At 44.2% G+C, this 15171-nt stretch overlaps 1 protein-coding gene across 3 annotated transcripts; it reads right to left on the bottom strand.

Annotated features, from left to right (window-relative positions):
- Window positions 1–315: 315 nt before the first annotated feature.
- PTGER2 (prostaglandin E receptor 2) lies at window positions 316–14562 on the bottom strand. 3 transcript variants are annotated; one of them, XR_013440694.1, is made up of 3 exons: window positions 12744–14562; window positions 1395–1703; window positions 316–682 (listed from the first exon to the last, which is right to left on the bottom strand). XR_013440694.1 is itself a non-coding variant. In XM_078053696.1 (3 exons), exons 1-2 carry the CDS (start codon window positions 13584–13586, stop codon window positions 2911–2913), a joined length of 939 nt encoding a protein of 312 aa, XP_077909822.1. In that variant the 5' UTR covers window positions 13587–14562; the 3' UTR covers window positions 1639–1703; window positions 2890–2910. The 3 variants fall into 3 exon arrangements, 2 of the variants coding, with proteins under 2 accessions (XP_035965096.1, XP_077909822.1); XM_078053696.1 differs by lacking the exon at window positions 316–682 and adding an exon at window positions 2890–3006 and having other exon boundaries at window positions 1639–1703; XM_036109203.2 differs by having other exon boundaries at window positions 316–1703.
- Window positions 14563–15171: the final 609 nt, after the last annotated feature.

The following is a 15171-nucleotide window of genomic DNA, read 5'->3' as shown; positions in this document are numbered from 1 at the left end:
AGCAATTCAATGAGACTTTGGAAAAAACTAACATCCCTTTTTGTTTTTTTATAACAGCTATCCTGTAATAACACTCACTGCAAAATACATAAATAAATAAAATGTTCTGAAGATCATACTGTAAGGGGAAAAAAATCCTCTAATACCAAGTACTATACTGAATATTTTAATATCTAAATTATAATGCAACCACACTTTAAAAACCTGCCTGCCAAAATAAATATATTTTTTCTACTTTTATCTTATTAAAAATATTATAGCTACTCTAGAAACTGTTATTTGGGGGAATTCATTAAATACTATTCCATTTTCAAATTTTTGTTTCATAGTTTATTTTCATAACATTTCACATGAGTTTACACAGTAACTAAGATGATTGAACGGTGCAAATTTGCTGAAACACTGATGCTGGGTTTATACCATGCCAAACATCTAGATTTAGAAACATATTAAGACATGACCACTGTTGCATGATTTCCTATATAGTATGAGTCAAACCATGTTTCCTGGATAAAAGTGTAGATGCATGAGTTTTGCTAAAACACAGTCATCTTATCAAGTAGATGTTAGTCACAGCCTCATCATGAGCAATAGAAGAGTTTCAGGGTTTATTGAGAATTGACCAGATTTTTCAGTTTTTAATTCTAATATTCAGCTTCAGACATAGCCACATTTCCCCTCCCTGGAAATAGAATGAAGAGTATTAATCAGAATTTGAAACTCTCTTAATAGCCTATTATTTCTTGTTGAGAGGAAAATTCCAAAAGTGTTCTTGATTACTCTTAGCACAATGGACATTATAAAATAAATAACCAAATACTTTGACACACAGCTTCTAGAGGACTAGTAAAAAGGTGACGTTAACCAGCTGAGCCTTCTCCTTCACACATAATACCGTGGTGACCAGAGAGACGTCCCATACACACAAATAGGACGGTACAAAGTGCCTGTGATTTCCAAATTCATTGGCCAGACAAAGGGTTTGTTAAGCAACACAAGACACCAGTCTTAGTCGCTTCCAAGTACTGCCTTCTTAGAGGAGACACACGAAGTTTCATCTGGTCTGACTGCACACTGCGTGTTTATAACGACAGTAGCGTAGAAGATTAAAATAGAAAACACAGTAACTATTTAGGGTTTTAAACAAATTACAAAACCACATGCTTTCTCACTCAACGGGAAAGCTTAAATCAAAAGGCAACTGGATCCTCAAAGCAGTTGGTTTTTCCTCCAAAGCCCAACCTCATTGACCTGCTCATGGAGGGTAGGTCTTATAGATCCTTCCAACACCTTCCATGAAGTGCCTTGTCAGCACCTCTGTAGCCCCAATCTATCGCTGAGAGGTTTGTTCACTCTGTTTTATTAGGGTGGCGTTGTTGGATTTGTAAACTTACTTTTTTCATTTCTCCAAGCAGCCATTTCAAAATGATCTTCCAGATGCTGGCTAATGAAGCACTTCTTAACTATTGTCGACAAAGGTCAATCTACTTACTGGCATTGGACTGTAGAGAACAGGAAGTTGGTGTTGCATCTTGTGTTCTTAATGAAACCCGACAACAGAGGACTGAACGCATTAGTCTCAGAACAGGAGGCCTAAGGATGGCAAAGACCCAAGGGTCAATTATTGAATTGATTGATAAAAATCTAAGAGCTTGGAGGTCCCACTTGTTTTTTTGGGCGGTTTCATCCATATATGCAAAAATCTGTAAGAAGCAAAAAGGAAAAATGATATTAGTTTTATATTGTAGCAGTGGACAGGCTTGGAGCATGTGCAATTTCTTAAGAGCAAAATGGGGTTTTTTGTGTACCAGGGGTGGTGACAGATGGGTAGCAAAATCTCAGTCTTCTTCCATATGTTTATTCCTGACAAAAACTCTGAAATGTAAGTATTGTCTCCTTTTGACAGACGAGGAAGTGAACTTCAGGAGAGGTAATAACAATATGTTACATTTACGTCCAAATATTTAATCTGATTTAATTATCACAGTTCAGTGAGAAAAGGTACCCAGAGCATGGGTTCTGGACATGGGACTGCCTGGGTTTCAATCCTGGCTCCATATATAGCTTTGGAACCACAGGAAAGAACACTAACCTCTTTGTGCCTCAGTTACTACATCTTTAAAATGGGTGATAATGATAGCAATACTACTTCTTAGGTTTGTTGGGAAGATGACAGGAAGTAGTATGTGTGCGCTATTTAAAACAGTGCTTGCTCAGTAAGTACCCCACAATGTTGTCCATATCTCCAGATTACTAGTGAGGACACCGACATGAGAGAAGTTAGGTGACTTGCCCAAGTTCCCAGGCTGCTTAGTTGGCAGACTCAGGACATAAATTACAACTTCCTTGACACTAGTTAGTAAAGGGCTCAACCATGGGCTACATTCAGATAGCCTATATTAAAACAAAGGCCTTTAGAACAATATTCCAAATACTGGAAACCTGACATATTTTGCACGCTGACTAATGTTTTCAAACAGGTATACCAGCTCTCATCTGATTCCTTATATATTTTGGGATCAATGCAACTTTTTGGTAAGACTGAAAGGAATAGAACAGGACATGCTTGATAACGATCAAACACTTCACATAGCTTACAGAAAAGAGGAAAACAAATGGAAAGAAATCACACCCAGTCTTTTTTTTCCTTTTTTTTTTAAGATTTATTTGAGAGAGAAAGAGAGTGAACACAGGAACGGGGGTCTGGGGAGAGGGAGAAGGAGAAGCAGACTCCCCACTGAGCAGGGAGCCTGCCTCGGGGCTGGATCCCAAGACCCTGGGATCATGACCAGAGCTGAAGGCAGATGCTTAACCGACTGAGCCACCCGGGCGCCCCTCATACCCAATCTTTGAAACCAATTCTTTATAATGTTCTAGGGACTTTCTTACCAGTGGGAGTGAGTTAGAGAGCTACAACTTCATTCCTCCACAGTCCTTTCCCAGAAAAAGGAATGGTTTATTTCCTTTTCCCCTGGTACTTATTCTGCAGGCATCTGGCAACTGGTTCTACAAAGCGAATTGCAGGGAAGGAGAAGAGTAGTCATCTTTGGGTCGCTTATGTTAGCACAAGAGTGGGAAGGTTTGGCAGCCACAGGTGTTTATGCCAGAGAATCTTGGAATAGGGGATGGAGGAGAGACTTGGCGCATGAGCAAGGAAAAAGAAGAAGTGATGGTGGATTTCCCTGATTATACAGAGAAGAGGAAAGTTAGGTGGGAATATGCAATGGAGCAATCATTTTCTTGTCAGCCAAACTATTTTGGCTGAGAAATATACAGTGCTTATATGGTATGTCTAAGGAGCGATTTGGGAGTTTAGAAATTCAGGATAAGAGCGTACAAAAGGCTGATAGATTCAAGTATATTAGTTACTACACAAACAACTAACACTGTGTTGGAGAAAAAGTCTGTAGCAGAGTTTATGATCGAGCTTCACCAAAGCATGCGATGACAGTGAATTGGGCAGCCATCCTGGGCGGTGTGGCGAGGGTTCAGTGCTCCGGCGTCACACATGGAGATGAGTCAGGTTTTCAGTGGCGAATGACCTGTACGGTATCATAGCTCCTGATCTCATCAGAGTGACAGAGCAATGAGAAGTGAAAAATGGTTTTAGAGGATGAAGCAATTCTGTACTATTTGTTTCCTTTCCTTTTTATCCACTATGCTGGGTAATTTTTAGAAATGCTTAAAATTTGCATCTCAGGAGGTGGCCAAGATTTTATAGAAGGCAATTTCTTCTTTTGACACTGGGAAAAGTGACCCTTGAAGTTCCTGATGTAAGTTTTGTCTTTTCCGACCTCCCCATTTTTTCCCCCTTTGGTTCTTGCCTCTTGCCTAGAGTTCACAGTTTTTGATATTGTGGATACTTGGGTTTGTTTTTGATTGTGAAATACACATAGCATAAAATCTACCATTTTAACCATTTTCAAGTGTATCATCAGTGACATTAAGTACATATATATTGTTGTGCAACTGTATTGTCTATGTTTTTTGTTTTCTGTATATCAAGATGCTTTGACATCTTAAAAGCTTTCTGGCAGGGAAGAGACTGCCCCTCCCCAGGGCTACATTCTTAAGAACAGCCCAGGGCTCCCCTGAAGCAGTCCTTTGATATGCACAGTAATCAAGCGGGGGTGGGGTGGGGGGGGCCTCCATCTGGCCCTATATCCCAGGAGGCAATATTCCTCTGTAAAGGCCCAGGTTGTCCTCCTGCTTCTGTCCCTTCTGCCTCTGGACCCACACTACTGTTTTCCCTTGTGGCCCTGGTGTTGGCCCTGGTGTTGTGCACAGGACCTGTCAGTATGACAAACTTTATTTTCCTGAGCCTCTCCCGTGCTCCTCTGGTGGCCGCCCCTGACTGGCCATCAGGTAAAAGAACACAGACTACATCACCACCATCCTTCTCCAGAACCTTTTTTTCATCACCCCAAACTGAAACCCAATAACTCCACATTCCCCTCTCCTTCCAGCTGATCCTAGACTTTAATTAAAGGCTGACCCAATTGATAGGTCAGTTAATGAGTGATGTTTCAGTGAGATTCCGGAATTCAGCTTCGGAGGCTGATAGAACTTAAACACGTTTTTGCCTACACTACTAATCAATTTGCTATGAGAAAAATCTAAACAAGTTAGTTTTAAGTTCTTAGGATAGGCTCACTCTATAGGGCTTTGCTAAGAATATAGAGTTTGTTTTGATACCTACAAAGTGGTATGGATGAAAATCAGTGTTCTTTAGATTCAACTTCTATGATGATATAGAATCCTTTCAGCCTCCCGTGGAAAATTTCATCTTGGCCCCAGCCGGGGGACTGTTCTTCTGAGCTACTTCCCTACTGTTAATGCAACTCCATTGTGGTTTCAGAACATTAGAGCAAATGAGAACTTTATTTGGTTGTTCATTGAAATCACCTGAGGATTGTTAAAACTACTCTGATGGCTTGCTCCCACCCCCAGAGACTCTGATATAATTAATCTGGGCTGTAACATGGGTACCAAGGGTTTTAAATCAACCTGGGTGATTCTAACCTGCAGCCAAGGTTGAGAACCTCTGTTTTAGAACCTTTATCCAACACCTGAAAGAGTTTAAAATTATTCATTTATCACACTTAAAAATAAAAGACCCACTTAGGCCTGGTCAAAGAAATGACGTTGAGCTTCCAGAATCCAGTTTCTGATCATTAATATGCAATCTGATTTTCCTTTGGAAGTTGAACCCTATGCAGATAGCAGTTAATATTTACTGAAGACCTCTGTGTGTCAGGCATGGGGCTAAGCAATTTGTAGGCCTTATTCTGTTTAATCCTTACATCAACTTGCAAAATATTATTATTCCTATTTTAGCAAAGAGGAAATCAGGGCCTAGAAGATTAGTTACCATGCCCCAAATCACACTCCAGGTAAGTAGGGAAGCCACAGAACCACACTCCCAAGCAGTGGGACCAGAACTTACCTTTTAGCCACCACACACTCTGCCAACTTCTACATAAAAAGCTTGTGATACGGGGCACATGGGTGGCTCAGTAAGTTAAGCGTCTGCCTTCAGCTCCGGTCATGATCCCAGAGTCCTGGGATCATGCCCCTTGTCCAGGCTCGATGCTCAGTGGGGAGCCTGCTTCTCCCCCTCCCTCTGCTGCTCCCCTTGCTTGTGCTCTCTCTCTCAAATAAATAAATAAAATCTTAAATAAAAAAAAAAAAAGGCCTGTGATGTAAAGTCTCACGTGAAGTTCACCACTAACTGATATGGTTTCATAAGAGCCTTGTTTGCAAAGGTGTCACAAAGGTTTGTGGGTATGACTGTTCTTGTTTATCGACTTAAAAACCATGGCTGTATCTACTTGTCTTTCTTTGGGGCTTTTCTTTCCTTCACACTTTTTTTTTGGTAATCTACATGATATGTCTGCAGAGTGCTACATATGTATAATTTATATATATGTATAAATATACTGGATGTTTACTAAAAGATTTTATTAAAAAATTTTTTTCACTTGTATTTTTTATTTAAATTCAATTAATTAACATATAATATATTATTAGCTTCAGAGATAGAGGTCAGCGATTCATTAGTCCTAATCTTAAGAGTCGGATGCTCAATCGACTGAGCCACCCAGACACCCCTCTTTCCTTCACACTTTGCACAGTTAAATTGCAGGCAGAGATTATTATATGTTTACCTGCCTTGTGAAAGACATTTGGGTGTCCTGGCTATGGCTTTATATAATCCATTCTTTTTTTTTTTTTTAAGATTTTATTTATTTATTTGACAGAGAGAGAGAGCACAAGCAGTGGGAGGAACAGAGGGAGAGGGAGAAGCAGGCTTCCTGCTGAGCAAGGAGCCTGATGCGGGGCTCGATCCCAGGATCCTGGGATCATGACCTGAGCCAAAGGCAAACGCTTAAACAGCTGAGCCACCCAGGCGCCCCTATATAATCCCTTCTTTAAAAAACTTCTGGTGTCAGCTATACTTCAAAAAAAATTTTTTTAAACAAAAAACTTTTGGGGGGACAGTATTTTCCAGGTATATGATGTTTTAAAGAAATCCCTTCCCCCAAATCCCAGGTGCTTTGTGGTGGAGGGAACAGGAGCCTCTGTCCCTTTGAGGAAAGACTGGGGCATAGATAGGGCTCCAGCACCAAAGAGTGTTCCCTGCATTGTGCTTCCAGTGATCCCAGGGCTGGACACAAAGAGAGTTAATACTAAAGTTTAGAGCTCTGGGCTTGTATATTCCAGGCTGATGGCTCTTAATTCTTAAAAAAAAAAATGATGGGCACACTGGAACATCTACCCAGAACTCATATAAACACAAGATTTTGCAAATGATTTCAAAGTGATCCAAGTGCTGTCCATGGAATTCAGGAAGAACCCTGGTCCACGGGAAGTTTTGGCTTGCCCAAATGCACTTTCCCTATTCCTGGCCCTTCCCATCACTCATATGTCCTAACTGCAGAAGACTTCAGTCTAGTGTTCTGTTAGAGGGGGGCAATTTTAGGCAGCAAATTATTCTGAGAAGAATGAAGCTTGGTATATATTGGTCATATAAACTGAGGCACAGTGGATGTGAGATCAAGATAAGGACGGAGTTTGGTGGTCAGAAGCTACAAAATAGAGGACAGGAGAAGCGAATGGAAACCGAGCAGACCAAGTTGCAAATTAACTGGGTCTTAAACCTTAAGGTGGAAAGAGACTTGTCTTCCTAAACACCATGTTTCTGGAGATCAGTCCCTCACCATTTCTATCCTATCCTATTCCATTCCATTCCTTTAAAAAAAAAAAGATTTTATTTATTTATGAGACAGAGAGAGAGCAAGTACGATCAGGGGAGGGGCAGAAGGAGAGGGACGCAGACTCCCTGCTGAGCAGGAAGCCTGATGCGAGACTCATCCTAGGACCCCAAGATCATGACCTGAGTCCAAGGCAGACCCTTTATTTTTAACTTAATACTGTGATGGGCTCTTGACATGCCAAAGAAAGAAACACCATCCCTAAAAGCTGTTTTTCTTTATCACAACCACCATTTTATAATGGCAAAGGAAAAGGTGTCAAATGAAAACACTCATATAGAGGAACGTTCTCTTAAAAGGTTACGTGTCTTAAAATGATTTCACCAATCCCCAAGCATACCATTGGTGATGCAGAAATGATAAAAGGATTTCCCATAGTTCATGGATATAACTTAAAATATTACCAAGCAAATTCACTGTGGTTATGCATGAAGAGTTCTGAATTTCTCTTCTATCCCTACTAGAACTGTGGTATTTTCCATGTACATAATCAACAAATTTCATAAAAGTTTTACAACCCCCATTCATGTTACATTTTACATGAAGAGTTCCAGGAATGAACAGGAAACTCCAGTACTGTTTACTTGAGTTTGTTCTGTATTTTGAAGATCATATTTCCATGAATCAGGTTTGCCTAGAAATTACAGCCCTAAAGAATTTCTAAAGATGAAGACAGTTTTAGAATGAGCCAATGGTTCACTTTTGAAATTTTGGAACTGAATAAAATATTCTAATGGCAAGTAGAAAGCAGTTTAAAATGACCAGCAGCTGTCCACAGCTATTGGCAAAGTAGTGACCAAGTAACTTGACATGGGTTGGAAATTAAAACACAAACAGTATCTGAGGCAAGAATGGAGGTCTGATATAATTTCTGTGTTCTGTTCCATTTCAGGAAAAAAGTTTCTATTTATCTCTGTGAAATGGTGGCAACAGCTGATCAACATAAGGAGGAATTCATTAATTTATACACTATCCCTTTAGTACATAAACAGTTTGGAATATGTTGTTGGTCCCATGCATGATTTCATATTGGGCAGCCAAATTAATGCCATTTCCTAACGACAACAGAGGTTTTTTTTTTTTTATCACATAAGAAATGTTTTATGTGTACCAACAGAAGATTTTATGTGAGGGCTAATCTGATTATTTCTTAATTTAGACCAGTATTTATATTAGCCAATCTCCTTAAATCTCAGTGTCAGCCTTTCAATTCATAGGACTGTGGAGAAGAAAGAAAGGAACCGCACACTTGGCCCCAGCTCAGGCCCCTTGATGGGCATGGAAAAAAGGTCTTTGTCATTTTATTTTTAAAGTGAACAAGTTGGGGGGGCACCTGGGTGGCTCAGTCAGTTGAGTGTTGATTCTTGGTTTTGGCTCAGGTCATGATCATAGGGTTGTGGGATCGAGCCCCCCCACCCCACCCCGGTGCTTAACACCGAGTCCGCTTGGGATTCTTTCCCCCTCTGCTCCTCCCTCCCCATCCCAACTGGGGTGTGAGTGTTCTCTCGCTCTCTCTCAAATAAATAAATAAATAAATTTAAAAAATCTTTAAAAAAAAAGGCTAACAAGTTGGAATTGAGACAAAATGATCTAGATACTTATAACATCTTCACCATTCTTTATGAAATCTTTTTACATGTTACCCCTGAAAGAAGTACTTTTTCTCTGATAGTACTGTGGTTGGGAGGATAGACTCTGTGCATTTTTAAACTGTCTGGCTTTGAATCCCAGCTCTAGCACTCACTAGCTGGGGGACCCAGGGTGTTATTTGCCTCATCTGTAAAACAGAAACAATGATACTATCTATTTTGCAGGTTGTTGTGAAGATAATGGGTTAGTGTACGTAAAAATTAACAGTCAAAAAGTTAGCCATTTTGATGTTGATAATAATGATATTTGAAGGTTGAACTTGAGTTCATTACAGGGTGCTGGGTATTTTACATTTCCATAGTTATCACTTCCAAACATTGGAAGTCCCAGTTAGGATGTGTGGAAGACTGGTGTTCTTGGAGGAAGCAGTAATTCTAACCTGCCCCCCCCTTGGGACAATGCTGACATGAATGGTTCCAGGTTTCCTAAATTTCCCACTCCCCTCCTTCCCTCACTCCTGGATCGCTGGAAAAGGCTGGTGCCCCACTGGGTACACAGCTGTGAAATTTCTTTACTGGGCCAGTAGTGTGGCCCACTTTTGAGGGACATAGAAAGCAGCTCTGTTATCCTGAGGAAGAAACAGACAGAGATAGAGTAGATTGCTAGTACTTTCTGGGAACAAGGAAGTCAACTAGTTGGAATAGCTCATTAATAATCACTTTACATTGATTCCATTTTGAAGTGAAAATATTTTGGATATATTGGGTTAAATAAAATTACTGATTAATTTTTACCATTTCTTTTTACTTTTTGTTATTTGGCTAATAAAACATTTAAAATTCCATATGTGGCTCAATGTACTTCTATTGGACTGCATATGTTCTGTTGGAGGAACAGGAGAATTTCTGAAGGCCACCACAACTCTTTGCCTTGTCTAACGGTGTCCCAGTTAGGATGTGTGGAAATGATACCTGCCTTCTGTGGGAGATTGGTGAAGGCCATTTCTGACCACAGTTTTAGTGTGGGCCAAGTAGACGAAAAGGACATGAGGGGAAAGTGTCCCCCCTCCCAGGGCCCATGGCAAGCATTCTGAAATAGCAGAATGTATGCACCAGACAGTAGCTGCGACTTTGGAATCATCAGGTAAGCCCTCCACGAGATAACCAAAATCAGGATACTACAGCATTTCATAAGGTTTAAAGTGCTGTGCAAATGAAAGGTTCTAACAAGTATCAATAATCTATTGACAAAGTAAAATTAGTCAATGGTCAATGTAAATTTCCTTACTAAAAGACAACTTGATACTCCCCATTCAAGGTACAGTTCAAATACCTATTTGGGGCCTCGTGAGTTACCAATTCTTCATCTGGATAACATGTCATGTTAGTTCCAAGGCAAGGATCAGTGTGTCTGGCTTTCTGATTATGTTTACCCTAGGTTTCCCCTACTCTTTGGGAATCTTGGCCATGAATCCATGCAGAAGCAAACCCGGATAATATTTGCTGATAGTGTCAATGCCACTATCATAAAGGGCCCTTATAATCTTCATCTGGCGTCCTCAAGCCATAAACAGGCAATCTAAATAAAAACACAGCTTCAAAGCAAACCTCCTACTCCCCTACTCCTTCTAACCAGACTTCTAGCTCCAAGCCCCTTCCATTTGGCAACTCTGGAGCTGCCCCTGGCTTAATAGTAAATAAAGGGGGAAAATAAATATTCATATAAATGTGTGTGTGTGTGTGTGTGTGTGTGTGTGTGTGTGTGTGTTTAGACAGGGAGACTTGAAAATCGACATATAGCAAGGATTGAGTTCTCATGATAAAAGGCAAATTGACTTGAAAACAGGGGAACCTGTTGAAAATCACTGCCTTTATGTTTTATAATATATTTATGCAATGGGTTAGTCATGATCAAAGGAGAGACCTTTTCCTCCTGTTGTCTTCCTCTAAAGGGTTTAGGGAATAATAATCCTGTTCACAAGCATGTAGTCCCCTCGGAGCCCATTCCCAAGCTATTTAAGTGGCTGGGGGTAGGGGCTATTTTTAATTATACACTCAATAACCACAGATGAGACTCCAAGAACTGACCTCCCAATTCTCACCAGGCCAAGACCGGCACTGCCCAACTCAGAAAGGGTTTATGGCCTCTAAGTTGGATTCTAAGTTGTTTAGTGGAACTGGAAATGCTTTTTCTCTCATAGATACGTGTTCTGCATCTTTGTCCCGACCCAAAAAAGTTGATTTAACTCCTAACATGGCATCAAAAGTTTCTACTAGTAACGCAAAAGAAAGGCGTAGGAGCCATGCCGGTTTCTACATCACGGCCTTTCTGCTGTACAAACTCCCTGGTTCAGGGTGGAACGGAAGAGGCAGGGTCCTGCAGTGCTACCTCAGTTCATAAGGGGTACCTTCCTGTCACTTATGGATTCAGACCAGCTTCCGCCCTGACGGAGAATGGGGTAGGAGTGTGAGGACAATGGGGACCAGGGAGAAGAGAACATAGCTATGAATCAGTTCATGTAGGAGGACAGGTGTCCTTCCCCACCCCGGAGGAGGAGCATATGAAGATAATCCACAGCAGTGATGGAGGCGGGAAGTCAGATAAAGTTACTGCTTTAGTTTCTACAGCTCAGACCTGCTCATGGTAGGCACTGTCTAGCTCTTTCTTTTCTCCAAGACTGTGGCAGGCGGGAGTCACTGCCGACTGCTTACTCCCTGTAGGGTCAGTCTTGTTCTTTTGAAGAGTGGGAAGCAGGGCTACCAAAACTCCTCGGCCCCAGCTTCTGGTAAGAGGCCATGCTCAGACACATCCCAGGCTCTGCTACCTGTGTTATGCCTGGGGAGGCTCAAACTCACAGCGACACGGAACTAACTGCTAAGCTTGCCCCAAACGAGGACAGCATGCCATTCCCAAACCTGGGCTCCTGTCTTCAGTTCCCCGGGACAGCCTCTGGCTTGCTGGGTCATGGAACCAGCTGGACGTGCCTAACTCCCATCCCTGAGATGGACCAGCCATTCCTGTGTGTAGCTTTGTGCTCAACAAATGCATGACTATAAGCTGAAGAACACCTGTAGATATTTCTGATAGTGATATGAAGAGGGTATTTTGTAAGAAGATACAAATGCCTCCTTTAGAGGGATTGCAAAAGCTTAGTAAGAGGTTTCCCCAAGCAACCATCTTTCCCTTTAATTATCATTATGGACATAATATAATGTCCACATTTTTTTTTTCATGGCCACAAAGAGTTACTCTCCTAATATGTAAATTGGGAAACTTGTAAATTCTGTGTTTGTTGAACTTTTAGGACAAGTAATGAATGCTCTGAGCTTACCAACAGGGATGCTTCTCACTTGGGACCATTCTAAATGGCAGCTAGAATGCTGGGTGTTGGGTACCACATTTTGTGTTGGGAGAAACAGAAGGCAAAGCATGGAGAACTCGCACTAGTGAATGGGGAATACCTAGAGGCAAACTGCAGCTCGGGGAAGTCAGGTTGTAGCTGATACCCATCCACAGGTGGAAGGGGCTGCCTCCTCCTCAGGCACGAAGCCAGGCTGGCAGAGGCGGACAGGGACATATCCCCCCTTGTAACTCTAGGGTGGGGGTCTGGGCCGGCTTAGCGGAGGGCCAAGGATCCCTTTCAGGGGGACTGTATTAGGTGTGAGAAAACACTGGCATAGAGCTGCCGAAGGCCAGAGTTAGGGGAGGAAGGAAGTGGGGTGAAGGTGAGAAGCAAGAAGAGAAGGCTCTAGACCTCAAGAATCAGAACTTACTTTTAGAAGTTGCAAAGGCATGGCGGTGGACAGTGTGGGAGCGAGAGGGGAGAGAGTGAGAAGGCTGCTCAGAGCTGGGCTGTGGAAATGAAGTGAGTTAACTCACCGTGAAAGGCAAGGAGCAGACCGCAAAGGTGATGGTCATAATAGCCAGGAGAATGAGGTGGTCCGTCTCCTCCGCCATGGACACCCTTTCCCCTCTCCTGCGGGTCCCAGGGCCATCCCGGCAGCTGCCCAAGTTGGGTGCGCAGCGACTTCTCCTGCTCCGACGGTGCATGCGGATGAGGTTGAGGATGACACTGAAGTTGCAGGCGAGCACCGCGACGATGAGGAGCAGTAGCACGGTGGCGTACAGCTGCAGGTACGTGGTGTCCTCGGGCTGGATGAAGCACCACGTCCCGGGGCAGTACTGGACGTACTGCTTGGAGTCCAGCAACGGCAGGGAGCAAAAGAGCAGAGAGACCGTGTAGATGGCGGGCAGCACGGCCAGGCCGCCTCGGCGCGTGACCCAGCGCTGGTAGAAGTAGGGGTGCCCGATGGCTAGGTAGCGCTCCAGGGCCATGGCGAAGAGCATGAGCATCGTGGCCAGGCTGAAGAAGGTCATGGCGAAGGCGAAGTAGGTGCACGCGCGGCGCTTAGGCGCCAGTGCCACCAGGGTCTGGTTCCGAGCGTAGGAAGCCAGCACCACCGGGCTGATGAGGCAGGTCCCAAGCAGATCGGTGAACACCAGCTCTGTCACCAGCACGTGGAACAGGGAGATAGAGTTGCCGCGTCCTGCGCTGCGTCCCGCGTCCCCCCGCCAGCGGCGCGCCAGCAGCGCCAGCGCGATGAGGTTCCCCAGCACCCCGGCCGAGAACATCACCGAGCTGATGGCCGGGCTTTCGCCGGAGCGGAGCCACTCCAGAGACCTGCAGTCTTTCGGCAAGGAGTCATTGGAGATATTGCCCATGGCGGAGTGCCGGGAGGAGAGATGCGCCCTCCTCTCCCGGCTCGTACCTGGGAGGACGAGGGTCTGAGAGCAGGAGTGCTCCGAGAAGCTGAAGGAAAGGGGGAGGGACCCAAGTCCAGAGCCCCCTTCCGGCCCCCAGCGCGCCCAGGGAAGGCTCGGCCCCAGGGCTCGCGTTGCTCTCGGAGAGGCCACCGCTAGGCTGCAGCATCCGGGCGGCGCTCGAGGCTCCTCTGCCGATCCGCGCCCACCTCAGCCGGGAGCCTGCACCCAGGGGGCAGCCGCCACCGCTTCCGCACCCTCCTGGGGACGGACTCAGACGCGGGGTCACGGCGCCCGGGGCTAGCGCCCGCCAGCTACCCAAGGACTGGAACGCGCGCCACACCCCGTGGGAGCACTGCGAGTCCCTCAGCCGGGACGGGGAGAAGAGAGGGCCGGAATGCCGGCCCCGCGCGGCGCTGGGCGGGGGCGCGGTGCCCCCCGTTCCGTTCCCTCGGGGTTGGGTGCTGGAAGCCGCACGGCCGCTGATCTTGGCTAGGAAGCGTTTAGCCCCAGCAGAGGGCCGGGAGGGAGTGCGGGGCACTTGTGCGGTGTGCGCAGAACTCACCCAAGGAAACAACGGGAAAGCAAAGTGACTCACCGAACAATAGAGAAGTTAGAAGGACCCAGTCCCGGGAGATGTGTATAAGAAGGGAAAAACAGGCACCAAAGACCTCTTGCAGTAGGACCAATATCTTCTTTTTCTTTTTCTTTTGACATTCTCAGGAAGATGAACTAAGAGGGCGGGACCAGAATTAGGAGGAAGTGAAAAGCTCGCCTGGTTGTCCAAGGAACCAAACCCTGCGCACCGCTGAGCTATCTGTTGCGCTGTCGGCTTTGATTCAGTTGCCAGCATTTCGCCTTTTTCTATGTCAACACCCTGACGGATCCCCACTTGTTTAAGTAAGCAAGAAAAGAAAGAAAAGAAAAGAAAAGAAAAAGAAAGAAATGTTCCCTGTGTGTAGAATTGTGTTTGTGAACACAGCTTGAAATCATTGCACATTGTTCTCTAGTCAAGCACAGCCTTGAAAGAAAATCTTGTTCAGGATTAATTTCTTCAGGATAACCGTGCAGAGCACATCTGGAAAGACCCATTCCTGGTAAAGCTTTTTAGTAAGTGGCCAGTTTTAGAAACTAGAGCTGACAAAAGTAGACAACACTTTTGTGTTGTCACAATTGCAGACTCCTGAAAATGGGCTGGTGTTTAAAACTGTTTAAACAAATAAAATCCAGTTTGACAGACAAAAGGGGGCAATTATATTCTGTAAGGAAGGTCACATTCACCTGGGGAAGGAGGAAGGACTGGGAGACGGAAGGATCTGCATAGGGAACAGGCAAGGGGTAAAAGTCATCATGGTGGAATAAAGAAAAAATTACCTGCCGACGAACACATCTTACCACAGCCTGCTTGCTCTCCATGAATATTTTAGCTCACCTTGATAATTCTGGCCTTGGGATTGGAATGGAGATGGCGCTCCCAACAGGGCAAGTTCAAATGGAGTCTATTTTTCTCAAATAAGAAGTTCAGCAGTCATAGGCAGGTGAGCCT

The sequence above is a fragment of the Halichoerus grypus genome, chromosome 8, assembly GCF_964656455.1.
Source record: "Halichoerus grypus chromosome 8, mHalGry1.hap1.1, whole genome shotgun sequence".
NCBI lineage: Eukaryota > Metazoa > Chordata > Mammalia > Carnivora > Phocidae > Halichoerus > Halichoerus grypus.
The sequence above is the reverse complement of the archived record's forward strand: the minus strand, read 5'-3'. Positions and strand labels throughout refer to the sequence as shown.